The 20703-nt window shown below is 41.8% G+C and overlaps 1 protein-coding gene and 1 long non-coding RNA gene across 3 annotated transcripts in view; one reads left to right on the top strand and one right to left on the bottom strand.

The window, feature by feature from the left end:
• Positions 1-20703, top strand: part of LOC311027569 — a 224310-nt gene that overhangs the window by 171685 nt on the left and 31922 nt on the right. The gene's annotated exons all lie outside the window — the stretch shown is intronic.
• cUnh6orf136 (chromosome Un C6orf136 homolog) overlaps positions 1-20703 on the bottom strand; it is a 61599-nt gene that overhangs the window by 18033 nt on the left and 22863 nt on the right. Inside the window, exons 2-7 of one of the 2 annotated variants that reach the window (XM_084031598.1) lie at positions 15729-15954; positions 9827-10492; positions 5273-5347; positions 3828-3916; positions 302-502; positions 77-146 (exon numbers count right to left, since the gene is read on the bottom strand). In XM_084031598.1, coding sequence (XP_083887724.1) covers positions 77-146; positions 302-502; positions 3828-3916; positions 5273-5347; positions 9827-10492; positions 15729-15827 — 1200 coding nt within the window. In that variant the 5' untranslated portion in view covers positions 15828-15954. The remainder of the gene's footprint in view (positions 1-76; positions 147-301; positions 503-3827; positions 3917-5272; positions 5348-9826; positions 10493-15728; positions 15955-20703) is intronic. The other variant, XM_084031599.1, reaches the window with a different exon arrangement.

Here is a 20703-nt window from a genome sequence, read left to right as displayed (position 1 = left end):
TTCAGGCAACAGGCAACATGTGTTGAGAACAAGTTTATCCACGGTAATATGGCATAAAACACAGGAAGCTGCTTACCTTTTCCACTTTGTGACAGTGAATGAGTCCATCCTTTCCGATGTAAAATGTAGAGAATGCATCATATGACCTATAACAGATGGATTCAGATTAGAAAAAAATGTAATACTTGAATTCCATATATTGCATATTTAATAAAGCAAAGGCTTTGGAAGCAGTGAAATTAAATCCCCTTATCAGATAGTCAGCTTTGTTGCAGCTGCAGCTTTGGATGTACTGTGTTACCTGTACAGGTGAGACTTGTCTTTGCGATAGAAGCGCAGCAGCAGAGAGTAGAGAGGAAGGCCCCTGATCCGCCAGCGAGCCTGAATTGTTCCGTCCTCCATGTGCTTCGAGAGCTTCAGCACCTCCAGCCGAGCCTTGGCGTAGTAACATAGACACAGGAGGCGCCACAGGGAGAGGGTGAGCTGGTACACCGTACGGCCTCTACACCAACACACAGCAACAGTCAGGTCACGTAGACGGCACACTTGGATACAGGTCAGAAGACAAGGCCGGGTTTACAACAACCACAATGTTGGGACGACCTCGTCGACATTTTCACACATCCACACATGACTGATTATTGAATGTTAAGTTTGTTTGCTTCTTTTTGGTTCATTTGTGAAATAAATGTGCCCATTTTTACTTTGAACTTGTCTCCCATTTCTGTTGCAGCCTTTGAGCAATGTTTCACTCCACGTAGACCCCAACCAGGTTACCTCCATCATTTCCTCCTGAAATCTCCACTATTGCTGCTTTGTACGTTTTGAAGTCCCAGATACACCAGGACACCATAGGCCGTCCTGTCTGAGTTCATGACCTCATCCAGAAGTGCTCGGTGGATTTCACCAAGTTGGATTCACTGGATCTAGCAAGACCCTACATATTATCTACATATTTGCAAATCCCTTTTTATTTTTGCAGATATAACAAAACAAATACACGTACAGCTCATAGCACCTCACATTTGTAAGGTTAATTTATTAGTTTATATATATATATACTGCATATATATATATATACATATATATATATATATATATATATACATATATATATATATACAACACTACGCTTTTTGTTGATGTCACTACATCAACAAAAAGCCGATGTAGTGACAGGTCCCGTCGGCACCGTAGAGGACCAAGTCGAAGCTGAAATAACAGCCTACTGTTTGGAGCCCGTTATTCAAGGAGACGAAGACCCACTTCTCTGGTGGAAATGTGCTGCCGGGCGTTTTTCGCAGATGTCGCGAGTGGCCCGAAAGTACCTGTGCGTCTGTGCCACAAGCTCACCATCGGAGCGGGTTTTCAGCACCGCAGGTAAAGTTGTCGGTCCACAACGTGCGCTGTTAAAGTCGGACAAAGTAAACATGCTGGTTTTTCTGGCGAAAAATCTGGACTAGATTTGTTGCCACTTGCCACACAGTTCCTATTTGCACTGTGTGTATGTGTGTGTGTATTTTTTTTATTTAATTGATTCAGGTATTTTTATTTGGTTTTCGTTAAAAACAATATTGGAAAGAAAGGACTGTTTTAATTTAGGCCTATTGATTTGCAACAATTGTTATAATATGGATGTTTATGTTAATTCAACTCTGGTTGACTGTTGTGGGTCTATTTGCACTTTTTTATAAGCTGCTCTTTGTTGTTATTAAAAGTTGTTCGGGCTGTGATTTAATTTTATTGATTTTTGTGCGCGAAAACTGTTCTGGATGTTTACTTAATTCAATCCTGTTTGACTGTTGTATTTGCACTTTTTTAGAAGCTGCAATTTGTTGCTAATAAAAGTTGTTAATATTGCGCATGTTATGTTGTTATTGTTTCAGTATTAGTGTTTGGTATTCAGTTTCTGAACGGTGTAGGCACAAGCCAACAGTTTGGTGACGTCGTCTGAGCCTTACATCATCATTTTTAATTAGTCACGGTAATCCCTTATACCGGGGTAAAAAAGGGAGGAGGTTTGACGGTATCAAAATTTGGATACCGCCCAAGCCTACTGTGTATGTATGTATGTATGTGTGTGTGTGTGTGTGTGTGTGTGTGTGTGTGTGTGTGTGTATATATATATGTGTATGTATATATATATATATATATATATATATATATATATATATAAAAATCTCCTTCTCACCCCTGGTGGGGTGGTATCTGTGTCATCCTCAAGCTCGGGTCCTCTACCAGAGGCCTGGTAGTTTGAGGGTTCTGCACAGTATCTTGGCTGTTCCTAGGACTGCACTCTTCTGGACTGAGGCTTCAGATGTTGTTCCTGGGATCTGTTGGAGCCACTCTCCCAGTTTGGGGGTTACTTATATATATGTGTGTATATATATATAAACAATATATGTATATATATATATATATATATATATATATATGTATGTGTATATATACACATATATATATATAATATATATATTATTCAAAATATGATTTGCATTTTTCTTCATATCATAAGGAAGATAGCATTTTATGTTACGTATACAGTAGATAGAACCTATTCAGAGGGAAATTCAGCTTCTCAGAAGAATTGCCACGTATCAATTAATCGATCATCGATCGATAAGATGAAACAACTATCGATTAATGAATTACTCGATAATTTGCATCCCTAGTATATATACATATATATGTGTATATATGTGTGTATCCTGGGGCCTCATTTATAAAACGGTGCGTAGGATCTTTGTCTGACGTAGTGCAAAACAAAAGAAAACACAGTAACATAACTGTAGGGTGTGTGTGTTTGTGTGTACACTATATTGCCAAAAGTATTTGCTCACCTGCCTTGACTCGCATATGAACTTAAGTGACATCCGATTCTTAATCCATAGGGTTAAATATGATGTTGGTCCACCCTTTGCAGCTATAACAGCTTCAACTCTTCAAGTGTGTTAATGGGAACCTTTGACCATTTTTCCAGAAGCGTATTTGGAGGTCACAAACTGATGTTGGACGGGAAGGCCTGGCTCCACTCTAATTCATCCCAAAGGTGTTCTATCTGGTTGAGGTCAGGACTCTGTGCAGGCCAAGTTCATCCACACCAAACTCTCTCATCCATGTCTTTATGGACCTTGCTTTGTGCACTGGTGCACAGTCATGTTGGAACAGGAAGGGGCCACCCCCAAACTGTTCCACAAAGTTGGAAGCATGGAATTGTCCAACATCTCTTGGTATGCTGAAGCATGCAGAGTTCTTTTCACTGGGACTAAGGGGCCAAGCCCAGCTCCTGAAAAACAACCACACACTATAATCCCAACTCCACCAAACTTTACACGTGGCACAATGCAGTCAGACAAGTACCTTTGTCCTGGCAACCGCCAAACCCAGACTCGTCCATCAGATTGCCAGATGAAGAAGCGTCTCCACTGCTCTAGAGTCCAGTGGCAGAGTGCTTTACACCACTGCATCCGACGCTTTGCATTGCACTTGCTGATGTATGGCTTGGATGCAGCTGCTCGCCATAAAAACCCATTCCATGAAGCTCTCTATGCACTGTTCTTGAGCTAATCTGAAGGCCACATGAAGTTTGGAGGTCTGTATTGTTCTAATCCTTATTTCCATTTTTTTTTTTTTATAATTTGTTATACATTTTTTCCCCGTGGTATTGAAAATGTATTATCGAGTGTTTTCCTGGGCATTGACAAATTTCCCTGTTGGAGGGACAATAAAGGAATTCTGATTCCGATAACAACTTTCAAATTCTAGTATCGTGACAACCCTAGTAATAATAGGCCACTAGGAGCCTGAACTGAAGGGAGCAGCATTACCTTGTCTTGGTATTCATGAGGCCATTGATGAATTCCAGATCACTTGAGTACATGGTGAAATCATGGTTCTTCATAAAGAAACTTGGAAGCTGAAAAACAATATTGAGGTGATCATTTTATAACGTCTTAAACGTTTGTTATTTTCAATACAACTACAGTCTACAACAATTTGACACAAGAGCTTGACAATAAATTCTACGATTATGAAGCTAAAATTATCAGTTTTTGTCAACGAGGAGGTGTTGATTCATCTCGTGGGGATTGCCTTATTACATGCAGATATTCTGACCCTGAAACAGCATCAACATATAAACTGGGACATTTAGCATGCTGCGTAAGTATCTCCAAGCACACGTGCCTTTTTGGTGGATGTTTATGTTAGCTAGCTAGCTAGCTAGCAGTAAGAGCCAACAGTCGCAGTGTTTCCCATACCATTGTACAGGCCAAGGGGACCTGATCAATATGCCAAAAATAAGCCACCTATCAATTCATTCATAAATCGATAATCATTCACATTAGGAGCGCCTCCGCGCAGCACAGTGTAGACTTGTGTAGGCCACAACAATCCTCGCTGCGCGCCCCCGCTACGGTCTTCTTCGTGTACTTTACACGCTTGATGTTGTTCTGATGCCGTTCCGCCTCGTTGAACCACCACAATGTCGCTTTCTACTTTGAAAACTCGGAAAGTTGACACTGTATTTTGATTAGCTGCTGCACTCTTCAGACTTGTGGTGTGAGCGGAACCGGACCGGACTGGTACTTTATAATAAAAATGCTGCTGTGTATCTCCGTCCAAAATCGGCTGCGCTCACGCAGTGTGAATGCAAAGCCGCGGGGGACCCCCGTGGGGGGGCAATCGTGCCGAGGCACGCTACTGATCGCGCCCTTAGGCAGCCTATGTTAATAAAATAAGCTTTGTTTTTTGATAAGCTGTGGAACTCCGAGTTAACCTATTTCTACCTGAATTTCTATGAACTATTAAGCTGTTGAGTAAACCTATAACTTATATTTTACTTGATAAAATAAGACGATATATACACGCATATGTCGTAGTGTTTTACAGTATCTGTAGCTATTAATATGATGCTCATCATTTTTAAGCCATATTTTTCCGGCCCCTCATTTTGGATAATTTCCATCAACCGGCACCTTAATAAGGCACTCTCTCCTTGTGATCTTGAATACACTCTGGTTGAACAAAAATGGTGAATGCAAATATAATTAAAACTGCGAGCAGTATTGCGACAGGCCCTCGCTCATATGCGGTCGTGGAGTGCCTGCGGTCACATGGCAATGTCATGGACGCTACCTGTGCTGCGGCCGCCTCTTGTGGCGCAAGTTGAGAGACAAGCGATCGACATTCAAAGCCATCTATCTGTCACGTGCAGTCGTGGAGTGCCTGCGGTCACAAGTGAAACTACATTTCAGTAACAGAGCTGACACACATGTCCATGCCTTCCTGACATCTCTCCTCCTCCCCCTAGTGTGACCCCTCCTCCTCCCCGTGTCCTCCTTGCAGGCTGAAATGAGAGAAGTTACTCAAAAAATAACCAGGGGGGGTTTAGCTCAGGAGGTAGAGCGTTAAGCTGGCAACCGCAAGATTGCTGGTTCGATCCCCGGCTCCTCCTACCTGAGTGCCTGGTGTCCCTGAGCAAGACACCTCACCCCAATTGCTCCTGATGAGCTGGCTGTCGCCCTGCGAGGTTGACTCCGCCGTCAGTGTGTGAATGTGTGAGTGAATGGTTGAGTCATTCCTGTAAAGCGCTTTGGAGAAAAGCGCTATATAAATGAGGCCATTTATTTAACCAGGTGAGGCTGTTACTTGGAAAAAGGCACAAAATCAACGACATTTCCTGTCACCAGTAGGTGGCGCTCTGACTGTGAGTCAATATAAGAGTGCAGATGTGTTCAGGAAGGAACTCTAATCAAGTATGGAAAGTTTGGAGCAGATCAGAGAAGAAACAAGTTATAATAGTTTTGATGTTTATGGCGAAGGTTCAAGTGACAGCTGTGTGAGGTGCATGTGAAGTTTGGAGCAGATCAGACAATGTATAAAGTCATTAGCAGGTGTGAAAACTTTCATGAGTGTTGATCTGGTGTTAAACAGTGACAGAGGTCACACCATCTCCTCCATGCCTTCCTGACATCTCTGAGTCCCCTTAGTGTTTCTCTCTCCCCTCTCCCACTATTTACAGTCACAGAGCTGATACGCAGGTGGTTAAAAACATTTATTTTACCCACTTCCTTTTGACTTTAGGTGGTGGGTCCAAGAGGGTTTTTTGTACATCTCCACATGGTCTATCTAGGAAAAATAGTCCATGCGTACGCCTAACCTAGAGGGGGGGCTGTTGCTCAGAAAAAGGGCATAAAATCAGTCACATTTCATGTCGCCATTAGGTGGCGCTCTGACTATGTGTCAATTTTGCAGTGCAGACGTTTTCAGGACGGGACTCTTATCAAGTATGAATTTTTTGGAGCAGATCGGAGAAGAAACGCCGAAGTTATAACAGCTTTGATGCTTTTGGCAAAGGTTCAAAATAGTAGCACAGTCATGGCGTCACCCTGGCCACGCCCCTAAACTTTTGGAGCATCTTTGGATAACTTTTTGTCCTTAAGGCCTTTCCAACCATACATCCAATTTTGGCATCAATCGGATGCGGAAGCGCCCCACATTGCGGAATGCGGAAGCGCCCCACATTACTCAATTTTGATGAAAATTGACATGGTTTCGAGTTTCGTGATGATTGGCCCAAAGGTTATGGAGTTATGCTAATTGCGTTTTGGTGGCACAACCCTATGTTCATTGGCCAATATCTTCTGAATAAAAGCATATTTTCGAAAGCTTTTTTTTTTTTGACCATCACCCTACTTCGGTCTACCGAGTATGCACACCAAATTTCGTCCAAATCAGATCAATGGTGTTGGAGAAATGCGCAACATCTGGTTTTTCATCAAATCCAAGATGGCGGAAAATTTTGCGAGGCAGACTTTTGTACTTTTGTTACGGTGCGGCGGGGCTGGCGAATCTCCACGCTAGGTGGCGCTAGCGAGGAACTTTTTCGTGGCCGACTACGAAACCGCCAAAATTCTCAAATTTTTCACCAGGCCGCATGGGCACACCAAAATTGCTTAGTTTTTTTCATGCTGAGGACCCCAAAAGGCATGTCAAACTCGTAAAAGAATAATAAGAAACATTCGAATAACAAAAGGGCTTTGCAGCCCGAGGTTGTCGGCGCTCGGGCCCTAAGATTTGCACAATTGCAGACTGCTTGCTGTGCCACCTGACTTAATCCAACTGCACCAATACACCATCCCACGCGTCTCGTCTGTTGAGGATTTTTTGGGTGGGTACCACCAGGCCTGAAAAAAATTCTAGGGGAAACACTGAGTCGTGTTTGCAACTTACCTAGCTAAGTTAGTTAGCTAGCTACAGATCCAATGTAACGGCCATGTGGTGACGTACCTAGCTAAATTAGGTAGCTAGCTAGTAGGACTGAACAATTACTCATTTTCTTCTCGAAATGTGACTCGCCATGGCAAAACCAGCAACAAGTCGGGTGGGACAAATTCGCGTAAACAACGAAATACACTTTTTATATATGCAAGTTGAGATCATGAAGAAGCCACTCCATGTTTCAGATAACAGTATTGGTTGCCTTAAAAGTATACATTTTGTATTTGTAGTTTCTGAAAAAATCGGCCGTTGTCTGTGTCTTTGCTGGGGCGTGAACGGCAATGCACTAAATTTCCATACTGATCACCGTTGGTCATTCACGCGCTGTTGTTATTTTTTCGGTCAATGAGCTGCACGTTAGAAGCGAAACACATGGCTACTTATTCAGCGCCCGTGTCAGCCACAGCGGAGTGGCTGGAGCGGAAGATATTAGACGCTATATCTACGGTTACATTTCAACGGGATAAAGACAGCGAAATTGAGGAAATCTGTAACTTTAACTGCGAATGCTACGGAAGAAGAAAGGAGAACTCTCTCCTTGGAAGACATTCATGCAGCGACAAACTTTCTCAAGAGCTTATGTACAGCATACGGATGGATTCTTTAGCTGCCGAAAGAAAGCAAACGGACACGTAGTTACGTCGGAGATGACTGCATCCACCAAAAAGCCGCAGATGAAAAGAAAGTCCGCCCGGACCTCTTATTTCATCAGAGCCAACGAAGTCTGCAGGAATACTTTTCAGGTTCTTATGGGGTGAGTTTCCGTTAAAGGAGTCATCACCCGGAAATCGCAATTTCTCTTGTTAAAACATGCATATCTGTGTTTGACCTCAGTTGAAACTTGCCTGAAAGGCTGGAGTTTGAAAGTGGCGCCGTTTTTTCGCTTCTGCTCTTTTTCCGAACAGGAATAGCACACAAGGGTGTGCATTCCTAAAGCACGAGATTTTGATTCTGCGCCTTCGGTGACGTCACCGTGGCGGCTACTTGCATAAGCCCACCCCTCTTTCACCACCCAACCCCGCCCCGTCCGCTACCTGAAATCGCCGAAGCGCCGCCATTATGTTTTGGAGTCTGCATGCAGGCAAGCCCCCCCCGGCTCTGTCCTTCCTGCGGCGAATCAACGCGCGCCTCATTACATATTATACAATGCACATCCGGACCAGTCAAAACCTCGCGCGTAATCTCGCGTGATAAAATCGCGGTACGAAAAAGGGTCAGAACAAGCTCAATGTTTGATTAAAATTTTTTTTTTTTTTTCTAATAAGTTTTACGAATTGATCCAAAGCGATCCAAGGGGGGCTGGATACGTATAAAACCAGGTGATGACTCCTTTAACATCCAAGTTATCTACTTTGCTTATCTAGCTAAGCTAGTTCAGTACTGTCGTTTGAAAAGTATATATGCACATCGAAACTAAGCTGTAATGGCAGGTTTTTGGCTCATAATGTGGGCATCTGATTTAACTGTTAGGTGCCAAGGGGCAGGTTGGCATTGCTTGAATTGACCGTGATGCTAATAGTTTAGCAACTAGCCTACCTGAGGACAATAGGCCAGTTGCTAAATCATTAGCACTAGCTACTTAGACGGTGCCTGTTAGCATGACACATGATGTGAAACTTCTTTGTTTTCTTTTCCAGAATTGGCAAAGACACCCTGACGGATATAATCAAACACTTTGAGGAGAATGGGCCTGGACTAAATTCACTTAATTCTAGTACTGACTGTACTGTAGGATTTTTTTTTTCTCCAATGTTTACACTGTACACTTTAAGCATTTCCATTTCAATAAAGTACCTTCTAATTCTGATCAGTCCAGTTAAGTGCTTAACAAAAATAACACTACATCAACATTACCTACATGATAACTGCTTTTGATAACCATTGTTCAAACTACTACAATACTTTCTGCCCTGCAGGCTAACAGATCACCAAGTGACATCTGCAGGGGGAGGGCTTATCTAAATGAGATGCAAATGAGCACCATTGTGTTTCCTTTCTGGCCAGGTGAGGTGAGGTGAGATTTGCAAATCTTTCAGGCCAGTTTTCTCAGTGAACGGTATCTTTGGGAAGCTGAGAAACTACACTTTCAGAATCTGTGAATAACTCAAAATGTCCCGAGGTTGACTTGTGCCTGGTTTTGCTGTGGCTGGTCACAAATCTTAATGTAGAACACTGATGTTCACTAACAGAAAGACTTACCTGTGACACAGATACCAGTATGTTTTTGTGCCATTTTAAGAGTTAAGAGAGCATATTTCGATGGTTATTGGGATGATCACAATTATTTTGGCAGGATAATCATGACATGTTCATATCATCCCATGCCCAGTAAGCAGACATCATGTTTTGTTTTCAAGGAAGAAAAAGATATTGGTTTTGATATGAAAATACTACTAATATTAGTTTAGGCATGTATTGTTAAATAGATGTACAATATGACCAGGGATGCTCTTTAAAAGGATTCTATGGCTATGTTATGCGCACGTCACTGACTTGGCGCTTCAGGATGTTGTAGACGTCACTTCGACAGACACAGTGTGCTTACCTCTATCCGCAGTCTTTCATACATCACTGCCAGCTTCTCCTCTCCTTCACTGTCTCCCTTAGTATTGTCCCCCTCTACTCGGCTACAGAGAGAGGTGGGAAGCAGCAGAGGCAGCTCCACAGGCTTGCTGCCAAGTCCAGTATGCTGTGTAGATGCCAGCCCACTGCCAGGTAGCGGCTCTGTGCCGGGGCAGTGAAAACAGTAAAAGTGAGAGCCGTACATGAATGGTGCAGGACACCTCTCTGCTTCAAACAGGCTTCTGAAACAACCATGTTCTCTCTTTGCAACACTGTTTGTCTTGAAGCTGTCAATGCTGATGTCATCTTCTCGACTGCCATCCACTGTGGTCAACAAGAAGGACGACTCAGAGGACTTGTGCGACCCTGCAGCGAGTAGCTCTCCTAGTTTATTGTAACCGAACAGAGGGATCTCCAGCAGGGTGTGGAGGCCGTCTGACTCGCCCTGTCGCACCAGCACGCACACGCTCAGTGACTCCTCCCAGTCTTCCTCGTGGTAACTTTCCATCTGAGGCTGGCTAGCATGGTGGAATGGGTGGGACAGCACCGGCTGCTTAATCTTCTGATATCTCAGGCTGTTGGGGGCCACCAGGGCCCACGATGCACTGCTCAGAGGGCGTGTCTGATGGTTCCACTGCCAGTCGACTGCCTGAAGGGGCAAAAAGGACATGGTAAGAAAATTCTATCAGAACAATACATTCTCACATACTGTGTTGATACTTTGTATGACAACAGTTTGAGATTTGGAGAAATCTGAATCTCATCCAGGTATGTGAACACCAACGAGGACTTCGCTCATTATACACAGAAACAACAGCTGGGAACAAGGACGACATTTGGAACCTTTGATTGCTTTGACGTTTAGCAGCTGATCAGCCATCAGCAGTGAGCAGCCAGTTCTGTGCTGGTCTCACTCACACACACACAGACACACACACAGACACACACACACACACACACAGACACACAGACACACAGACACACACACACACGCATACGCACACGCGTACGTCTTACGTCGGCACACAGCCACTCACACTAAATTAATCAGTACTAGGGAACTAAAAAACAGGTTGATCGGTGATCTTGTGTACTTCAACTTTTTATTGTGCTTCTATTGTGTTATCTATTTATTGTGTTTTATCTTGTTGTGAAGCACTTTGGAAAACCTTGTGTTGGATTAGATTAAACATGTGGGTCAAAGACGCGGCATGTCAATTCTGGTGTCCGAAGCATATTTATAATGTTAAAAATATATAAAAATTTTAAAACACTACATTTTGTTACTCAACTCTCCCCACTTTACTTATTCACAGGAGTATTTACTATAAGAAATGAAAATTCAAGGAGCTATTTAGCTCAAAAGTACAAAACTGTCCCTCCTGGATAACGTCCGGGCTTAAAATCTATGTACAAAAATATGCTAAAAATGTCAAAAATCTTAATAAAAACATTAATTATGCACTGGGGCATAATTGTGTTGATGTTTGTAATGACACCTACAAATATAGTAACAACACTAAGCTTATTTACATTTTTATTCAAGAAATACTTTTGTCCCTACTTTTGGATTCCCAAATGTCCCTCCTGGGTAACACACTTAAAGCGGCAATATATGACCATATTTGGATGTGGATAGTCATATTGCAGGGTGTTGCATCAGCCAACAGACCCCGAAGGACCCCCAAGACAGAGCACAAGGTCAGTAAGTCTCTCTTAAAATGTTGATATTTTACCTTTTCGGTCGGTCGTACCTGACGTCCTCAAATCATTTGTCTTTCTGGATAACGCTAATAAAATATTTATAATTTTTTTTATTTTTTAAATGACCTATTTCATGTGAAATATGACATTGATGTGTTGAAGATTAAGCTAATATTTTATATAGTAGACCCAGTTAGTGCCTGATTATAAAGGAAATTTTGTTTTTTTGTCCCCCCTGGATAACGATATGTCCTCCCTGGATAACAAAGATATTCTGTTACCCAGGACATGTCCTCTGTTATCCAGGATGGACATGTAAATCAATTCAGATTTTTATCAGTATCTGTAGCTTTTTAGGCATTGATTGATGTTGTAATGTTATATTTTTATTATTATTAATGATTAATTAAACGATTAATGAGGCAATATTATGTATTTTTGAACTTTTATGACATTTTTTGTTATCTTTTTCAATGATAGCACCACAGGACATTACCCGTTTCCTGTCTCTCTCAACTGTGCTATCTAATAAATATCTTTTACATATATATATATACTGAACTAATCTTTATGTTTTTTAATAAAGTTTTAGTATAGCTTACGATGTTTAAGGGTCAGTTTTGTCCTTGCAGATGCCACTGTCTAATAAAGAAAGGCAGAGACTTTTCAGGGCCAGGAAGAATGCTGAGCCACAAGCTAGGGCTGAGTATCTCGAGAAAAAGAGAGAAAGGTATTGTGATTTAGTAAAGTGATTATGCAGATCAGTTAAAAAAGGATTAAAAAATAGGTTTACACTTGTTCGCAAAATATGTTAGTTAAGCAATGTGATGTGATGTTTATGGTAGGGCACATTTCTTCTGGAGCATCGGCATCTTGGTAATTTATCAAACCTGTATACCATGTCATTTGTTTTATTTCTAGGTACTACAAAGATAAATCCAAATCAAAGCCCCAGACACCTATACAGCTGATGACTCCTTCTTACTGTATTAGACTAAAAATGTAGTTGTTATAAATAACTCAGTTACTTAACTGAAACTTTGAAAGATTTGTTGTTTTTAGGTGAGTTTATTGTGAAATCAAATCCATGGCATTTTAAGTGATTATCTATTGTTACATTCAGAAAAATCAACTCTAGTTTTTTAACATTTTAATATTTTAACATTGCAAATGACTTGGTCACTTGGTGACTTTAACACTGACATTGTTGAACAAAAAGCTTGTTTGAATGTTTTGATGCTATGCTGTTACAAACAACTGAACGTGTTTTCTTATAGTTACGTCGCTGTTACATTGTTGCATGAAATTAAAGATTTTTTAAAAAAAAAAAGAAGAAATCACTTTTTCAGATCTTTTAACAGTTGTCAGTTTCTTTGTATTATGTTGGTTACAGATGTCCTGAAACAGCCTTTAATGAAATATTTGACACTGAAATCGTGCAGTGGTCATTCCTGGCTAACAGCATGTCATTCTGGGTAACAATGACACAGTCAAATAATTCAACCCAAATTTCATATTATATTACAGTATTGTGTTTTTTTAGGTGAGGATACAATAACAACCCTTTTACTTACACTGTGAAAAATCTTTAAGACATTTTCCATCTTTTTTCTCTTTTTGGCACTAAATATTGTGTGACAAACAGGAACGAATGAAGCCATTTCACTATAAATGTCCAAATATATTACATTAATTCTGATAAAAATGTTGTTTTCTGAGAAGTAATTATTTGTTGAGCTCTAACTATAATTATCTAAAAACATTTAAATGCCAACAATGATAGAAATTTTAATTAATTTTGAAAACCATATACGTTACCCAGGGGGGACATTTCCCACGGGAGAAATCATATAATTCACTGAAAAATGTTTATTGCATTCTTAAAACAAATTCCTGTTGTTGAGTGATATACAAAACACTCTAATAAAGATAGAAAGTGACTTAATGGGTATTTTTAGCCAATTTCATTTTTTTCCATTTTTAAAATCCTTATTCGTCTTTGACCCATATATATGATGTACAGCAACCTCGAAGAGTAATTTAAATATGCAAGACAAGCAAAAGTTCACCTTTCATAGTTGTTCTGAAGTCTGGAGCTTATCGGATTTCCAACATTCATTCAACATGTCACACGGCCGGGATGTTTTGCGTTACGTTATCCGTTGCTGTGGCAAGTGCGAAACCTAGTGGTAAAGGTCGGTATACTGGTCCGGTGTTTGTCAGACCAGTTTGAAAATTTGTGGGGAAACACTGACATCGTCTCGGCATCAATATGGCAGCGACCTCGTTGTTTGGACCAGTGTCTCTGGATTGTATTCAGAGTTTGGTTTGGTCTCCTTATGAAATGTAAGATAGTTTCATAGTCCTTTGTGCCCTTTGAGTGATGACAGGAGGAGATATTCAATGCTGATTGCCTTTCGCATCAGTGTCACGCACATTTTGATTTCAACTGGCGCAAATAAAATCTGTGTCATCCGCGCCGACCGAGGCCTCCATGCGCAAATTCCAGTCTTTGTATTGACTTTACATGCAATTTACTCACGTGAAAAATTCACTTTGCATTCGGTGTGAACGCCCCATAAGAGCCAGGCATCGGCTGAAAGAGAAAGGAAACTTGTGGCAGCGTTCCCAGTCAGGCTCTGGCCGTACTCTTTGCAGTAAATGCATAATGTCTCCGTTGGCGTCTCAGAGGCGGAACATTCTGTCACCCTTTTCCATCTCTGTACCTTTTACAGACGACGGTGCTACAATTCGCACAGGCTCACCAAAATTGGACAATAGAAGATTGGAAAAACGTTGCCTGGTCTGATAAGTCTCGATTTCTGCTGCGACATTCGGATGGTAGGGTCAGAATTTGGCGTCAACAACATGAAAGCATGGATCCATCCTGCTTGTATCAACGGTTCAGGCTGGTGGTGTAGATGTAATGGTGTGGGGGATATTTTCTTGGCACACTTTTGAGCATCGTGTCAACGCCACAGCCTACTTGAATATTGTTGCTGACCATATCCATACCTTTATGACCACAGTGTACCCATCTTCTGACGGCTACTTCCAGCAGGATAACGCGCCATGTCATAAAGCGTGAATCATCTCAGACTGGTTTCTTGAACATGACAATGAGTTCACTGCACTCAAATGGCCTCCACAGTCACTAGATCTCAATCCAATAGAGCACCTTTGGGATGTGGTGGAACGGGAGATTTGCATCATGGATGTGCAGCTGACAAATCTGCAGCAACTGCGTGATGCTATCATGTCAATATGGACCAAACTCTCTGAGGAATGTTTCCAGTACCTTGTTGAATCTATGCCACGAAGGATTAAGGCAGTTCTGAAGGCAAAAGGGGGTCCAACCCGGTACTAGCAAGGTGTACCTAATAAAGTGGCCAGTGAGTGTAGATATGTCCATACTTTGGGTTGAAAATGTTTCTGATGTTGCCTTTAGGTGAATGTTTGTCTTGTTTTCTCCACTTCTACAACAACAACAGGACTACCCCAAAGCACAGTTTTCCTCAAAGTGTTTCCACACTGAGTAGGAGACATAATTCAGCCCTAGTAACAGAACAAAAGCTCTTCAAATCAAGATTTGAATCCAAGCTAGGGATGCAAATTATCGCGTAATTAATTTGCGCGGTGCGCCATAGTCTCGTCAATGTGTGGGAAACACTGCTGTCATTGTCCCGCTTCTCGTTTGTCTTGTTGTTGTCGTCAGAGCCCTGCTTCGCTTGTGTTCCTGCATGTGCGTCATCTACGTCTCGCGTCAAGCGCGCCCTCACGTGGACTGGCGGGGAATTACGGGTTGAAAATGCAATTAATTGCAATTAATTTATTTTAAACGAGTAATTTCTTATCCACAATTAATCGATTAATTGTTTGCATCCCTAATCCAAGCTCATATATCTTCTTCCCAACACCATATGTTTGATGTTGCCTTCTCTCCTCTACATCTCAAGTGCAAACTAGAGATGTTGGCAGAAAATTAGTCATTAATCTAGAATCTAAAATATTCTCACACACTAGCACTAGTGCTATAAAAAATACTGACATTCTAAAAAAGAATACTTCTGAACTGGATACAAACCAAGTCTTAAACTAAAACACAGTGGCATGAAGCCATACATGAAAATGTATGCAAAATAAGGAGGGGACCTTAGAATATTCATAAATAGCATTATTACCTGACTGAAACTCCAGCTGCGTTTTTTGATGGCTTGCCTTCTGCTGTGGCTGCGGATACAACCAACCCAGAAGGCGAAACCCCCTCTGCTCACAGCCATTCACCACAGGCGCAGAGGCAACGCCAGTTACCAGGTGACCATCACACACAGCAAAGACACACTGACAGGCACTCAGGACCTTTGTGATGATTTCCAACTTGTGCAGCAGGCTCTTGACCTCGCCAACCTGGAAGCACAAAGAAGACAGGGGACGCTTCAGTTTCCACCCGGACATTAGACAATTCACATCAAGTGGTTCTGTTCAAATAAGGAATGTCAGTTCCAGTGAATTTTGCTTCAGATAGCCCGACACACATCAACTGGTATCTCACTGGTTAATTTTGAAGCAACAAAAATCAAAGAGGCAAATCCATGTGAAATACAAAATGTGATTTGCCACGAATGCATTTTAAATGTGTGGTGTAAATTGTAGTGTAAATGCTTATGTTCTTTTGGCTTTGCTGACTTTATTGCTGCATTTTGATCAGGTAAGAGGTGAAGGAATATCACCTGACAGGTGGTCAATCACCTGAACCTGTTGACTCACATAGTCAAAAACAACCTCAGTGTTTAATGCTTCACAATTCAAATGCTACCATAATATCGATATCTGCTGAACATATTCACCAGTGATCAAATGTATGGTTGACAAACTGTTGAAAAAAAAATCAATATGCCAAAAATAAGCCACCCATCAATTCATTCATAAATCAATCATTTACATTAGGAGCGTCTCTGTGCAGCGCAACGCGAGTCAACCTGCTGCGTTGCCTGGTAACGATGCGAGTACAGCGCGGGCATATATTCTGGGATGTTTAAGGTTTGTTAGCTAACAAATAGGCCTGTAGCGACGCGTCGATGGCGTTGACTTCAAAATATCGTCAATGTCATATTTTGTCGTTGAAGCATCGTAGGCCTGGAGCAACGCGTCGATGCGCCAACTTCAAAGTATTGTCGACGTCATATTTTGTCGTCGACGCGTCGCCATGCACACGTGAGTCACCCAAAACAAACAGTTCGCAAACGCACTTTACAGAATGGAGACTGAAACTGCAACCTCTACACAGGATTGGCAACAAAGCACTGCAAAAAGCCCAAATAAATAAATTTAGTCCCAAGCGCAAAGGCGTCATTATTTGCAGTCTTTGCCAAATGGAGTTGGCATACCACACCAGCACAACAGCGATGTTGGAGCATCTAAAGCCGCATCAGATACGTTGCTACTCGCCCCTCGCGTTCTCACTGAATTATACACGTAGACTCACTCACAGCGAAGGCACCCCCTTGTCTCCCGTGGAGTTCTAACTTTGGCTAAATTCGTCCGTGTAGTGTGTTGTGCAGCTTGAGTTCCGTGCACTTCGGTAGTGCTAGCTAACTATCTTAGCTCTCCATGCAGTTTGCTCGTGCTAGGTTGGTTAGTAGTTAATGTTAGCTCGCTACTAGCGGCTAGACAGCTGTGTGTTAGTTAACGTTTGTTAGCATTTAATGTTGGCTGGAATGGTAGCTAGCTTACGGCTGCAGAACACAGCTATCTAGCCGCTACTAACCCGGCACGAACAAACTGCACAGAGAGCTAACTCATGTTGTGGTCGTTTACAAGTCAGACATAACATTAGACTAACGTTAGCCAGCTTATAGTATGTACCGTGTAGCTACGCTAGTTCGCTAATGTAAACTAACGGAGCCAAGCAATGTCCTGGCCAGCGCTGCATGTAAGCTGGTCCACAGTGGTCATGAATGAATTAATAGGAGTGATTTTTGTTGGACTGTAAGAGTAAACACGCTGGCCTTTTTATTTTGTATAATTTTATTCTATATTTTTTATTTTGCTGTGCAAAACAGTGTCGTTTAATAAACTATATTAAGATTTTTTTTGTATTTATTTGAGATACATTATGGTTTTTATTAATCGAAAAACAAAAAAATAATCGTTAGACTAATCGTCCAATTAGTCGTTAGATTAGTCGACTAATCGATAAAATAATCGCCCGATTAATCGTTTTAAAAATAATCGTTTACCCCCAGCCCTACTAACCAACTATGGCGCCACCGAAGAAAAGAAAAAAAAATATCACGGGTGACAGACAACTTAAAGGAAAACACCACCGCATTTCCATACTGAACTATGTTCTGCTCTGATCTTAGACGAGGTGATAAATACCTCCCTCTCCTCTGTGCGTGCACTCAATGGCTCTTGCGCGCACTCCGCGTAACGCTAATTTGCTAGCATGTAGCTTGTCCTTAGGATCCAAAGGGGGGTGAAGTTAGAAGCGACCAAGCACTTCCACGTTGTCCCTATTTAAATACGGTTACGTGAGTAGTTACACGACCCAAGTTTGGTTACACAAAATGAAACATGCCAATTTTTCTAAGCGGATAACAAGGATAACTATATAGTATGGCGGAATAACAACTGGAAGCACTTCGACGTCGGCGCAGTAATATCATCACTCCGCTCCCCCTCTTACTTCCGTCAATAGAACCTACGTGACCTGCACGCCGTCGCCTGCACCAGCTGTAGTAGTTTGTGCACAGTTGAGGAAGCATCAGGTTGTAGTAAGATAGTTTGTGAACAATCAAACATCATGGTTATAACGTGCATCGTACAGGGTTGTGAAAACAAGCAGAAGGTATATAGTCCCGTCATGTTTTGAGTGATGATATTACTGCGCCGACGTCGAAGTGCTTCCAGTTGTTATTCCGCCATACTATATAGTTATCCTTGTTATCCGCTTAGAAAAATTGGCATGTTTCATTTTGTGTAACCAAACTTGGGTCGTGTAACTACTCACGTAACCGTATTTAAATAGGGACAACGTGGAAGTGCTTGGTCGCTTCTAACTTCACCCCCCTTTGGATCCTAAGGAATATACTGGGACAAGCTACATGCTAGCAAATTAGCGCTGCGCGGAGTGCGCGCAAGAGCCATTGAGTGCACGCACAGAGGAGAGGGAGGTATATATCACCTCGTCTAAGATCAGAGCAGAACATAGTTCAGTATGGAAATGCGGTGGTGTTTTCCTTTAATATAAAGATTTTTTTTCAGGTGCAGGTGAGACGGAAGAAAGGGGGGCAGATTGCAGTGGAGAGGGGGGCTGCTCGAGGACCGTTGCCCAGTTCACACCAGCCACCGCAGAACGGAGCCCGCTTCCTTCCGGCGCCCTTGTTAATCGATAGTGTAGCTCAGACCAGACTATATCTATACACAAACACACACACACAGACACACACACAGACACACGGCAGGGAGCCGTATGTATTTTTTTAAATCTCTGGCATAACCTCGGCTAATCAACCTTTTACACCTAGCATGAATTTACTTGTGTGCAAAACTATGACACATTGAGAACTGAACCTGGAAAATTCTTGAAATTTTTGTGAGAGTCATGTCATCCTCCGGGGTCTACACGGTGGTGTAGTGGGTAGCGCTGTCGCCTCACAGCAAGAGGGTCCCGGTTTCGATTCCCGGGTGGGGCCCGGGTTCCTTCTGTGTGGAGTTTGCATGTTCTCCCCGTGTACGTGTGGGTTCTCTCTGGGTTCTCCGGCTTCCTCCCACAGTCCAAAGACATGCAGGATGGGGTTAGGTTAATTGATGACTGTAAATTGCCCGTAGGTGTGAATGTGAGCGTGAATGGTTGTCTGTATGTTGGCCCTGCGATGGACTGGCGACATGTCCAGAGTGTAACCCGACTTCGCCCAATGACAGCTGGGATCGGCTCCAGCCCCTTCTTGAACCTGAATACAGGATAAAGCGGTAGACAATGGCTGGATGTCATCCTCCCTAACGTTCAGTCTCTTGGCACCTCTGAATAAAATATAACTGTCCATGGCTATGTCCGAAAGATGGATTTTATGGTTTGTTCTTTGTCTTCAAATTTGCCGGGCAAAATCTGGACACAATGACATGAAAAATCATGAAAAATTAAATTAAATTAAATCAAATTAAATATTTGTCGTCCAGATTTAAATTTGTCGTTCAAATTTTGCCGTGGCGCCACAAGACATCCCACTTGACCTCCTGGCTGTTATAAAATCGGAATATTCAAATAAAGACATTGAAATCAGTCTACGGATCAGATTTTCGCGGCATAACACGGCGCCCTTCCGGGTCATTAAAAAAGATTCCCATTCATGAACACAGTATCTAATATCAGTTAACGAGTCGTTTTCCGTTTCTCGTTTTCCAATTTTAAAACGTATAACGGGATAGGAGTCACTTTCCATTTTTCGTTTTATTTTGAAGCGAAAAACGGGAAACAACTCGTTATTCGTTTTCTGATTGTGGACTTCCAAATGAAAGTCGGATGGCCGCAACGTACATGGACCCTGTAAACGCACTTTTTTGAAAATAGGTCCAAGGGTGAAAAAGCAAAAAACATCGCCCCTCCGTTTCGTGAATACGGTAAATACCAGTGTTTCCATTACATTGATTTATTTGTGGTGGCCTGCCACAATATCAACATTGACCGCCACATATTGATTTTAATTTATTTTATTTAAAATGGGTTAAATCTTATTTAATTATAGAGCTGAATAGTTACATTGATCAAGTAATGTGAACTAATTGATAACTGAAAAATTAATCGAAAAAATAATCACTAGATTAGTTAATTAATCGAAAATATAATCGTAAATTATTCGTTTGAAAAATAATCGTTTGGGACGGCTCTAATCGAACATTGCCAGAATTCAACCAGTGCTGCTGTAGCAGCTGAAGCATCAAGAGAGGGTCAGGAAGGGATATATGTAGCTAATGAAGAGAGAGATGTAGGAGAGGAGGAGGGTAGCAAATTTGCTACTTTAAAACTAGCAAATCTGCAACTTTTCTCTTGGCTCCGTTTTTTGTTAATGACAGTGACCCTAATATGCCATCGTACTGTTGTTTTAATGTTATGTAGCAAGTAGGGATGTTAACCAGTGACTGTTTGACCGGTGG

This window comes from Eutrigla gurnardus (genome assembly GCF_963514095.1).
Source record: "Eutrigla gurnardus genome assembly, chromosome: 17".
NCBI lineage: Eukaryota > Metazoa > Chordata > Actinopteri > Perciformes > Triglidae > Eutrigla > Eutrigla gurnardus.
The sequence above is the reverse complement of the archived record's forward strand: the minus strand, read 5'-3'. Positions and strand labels throughout refer to the sequence as shown.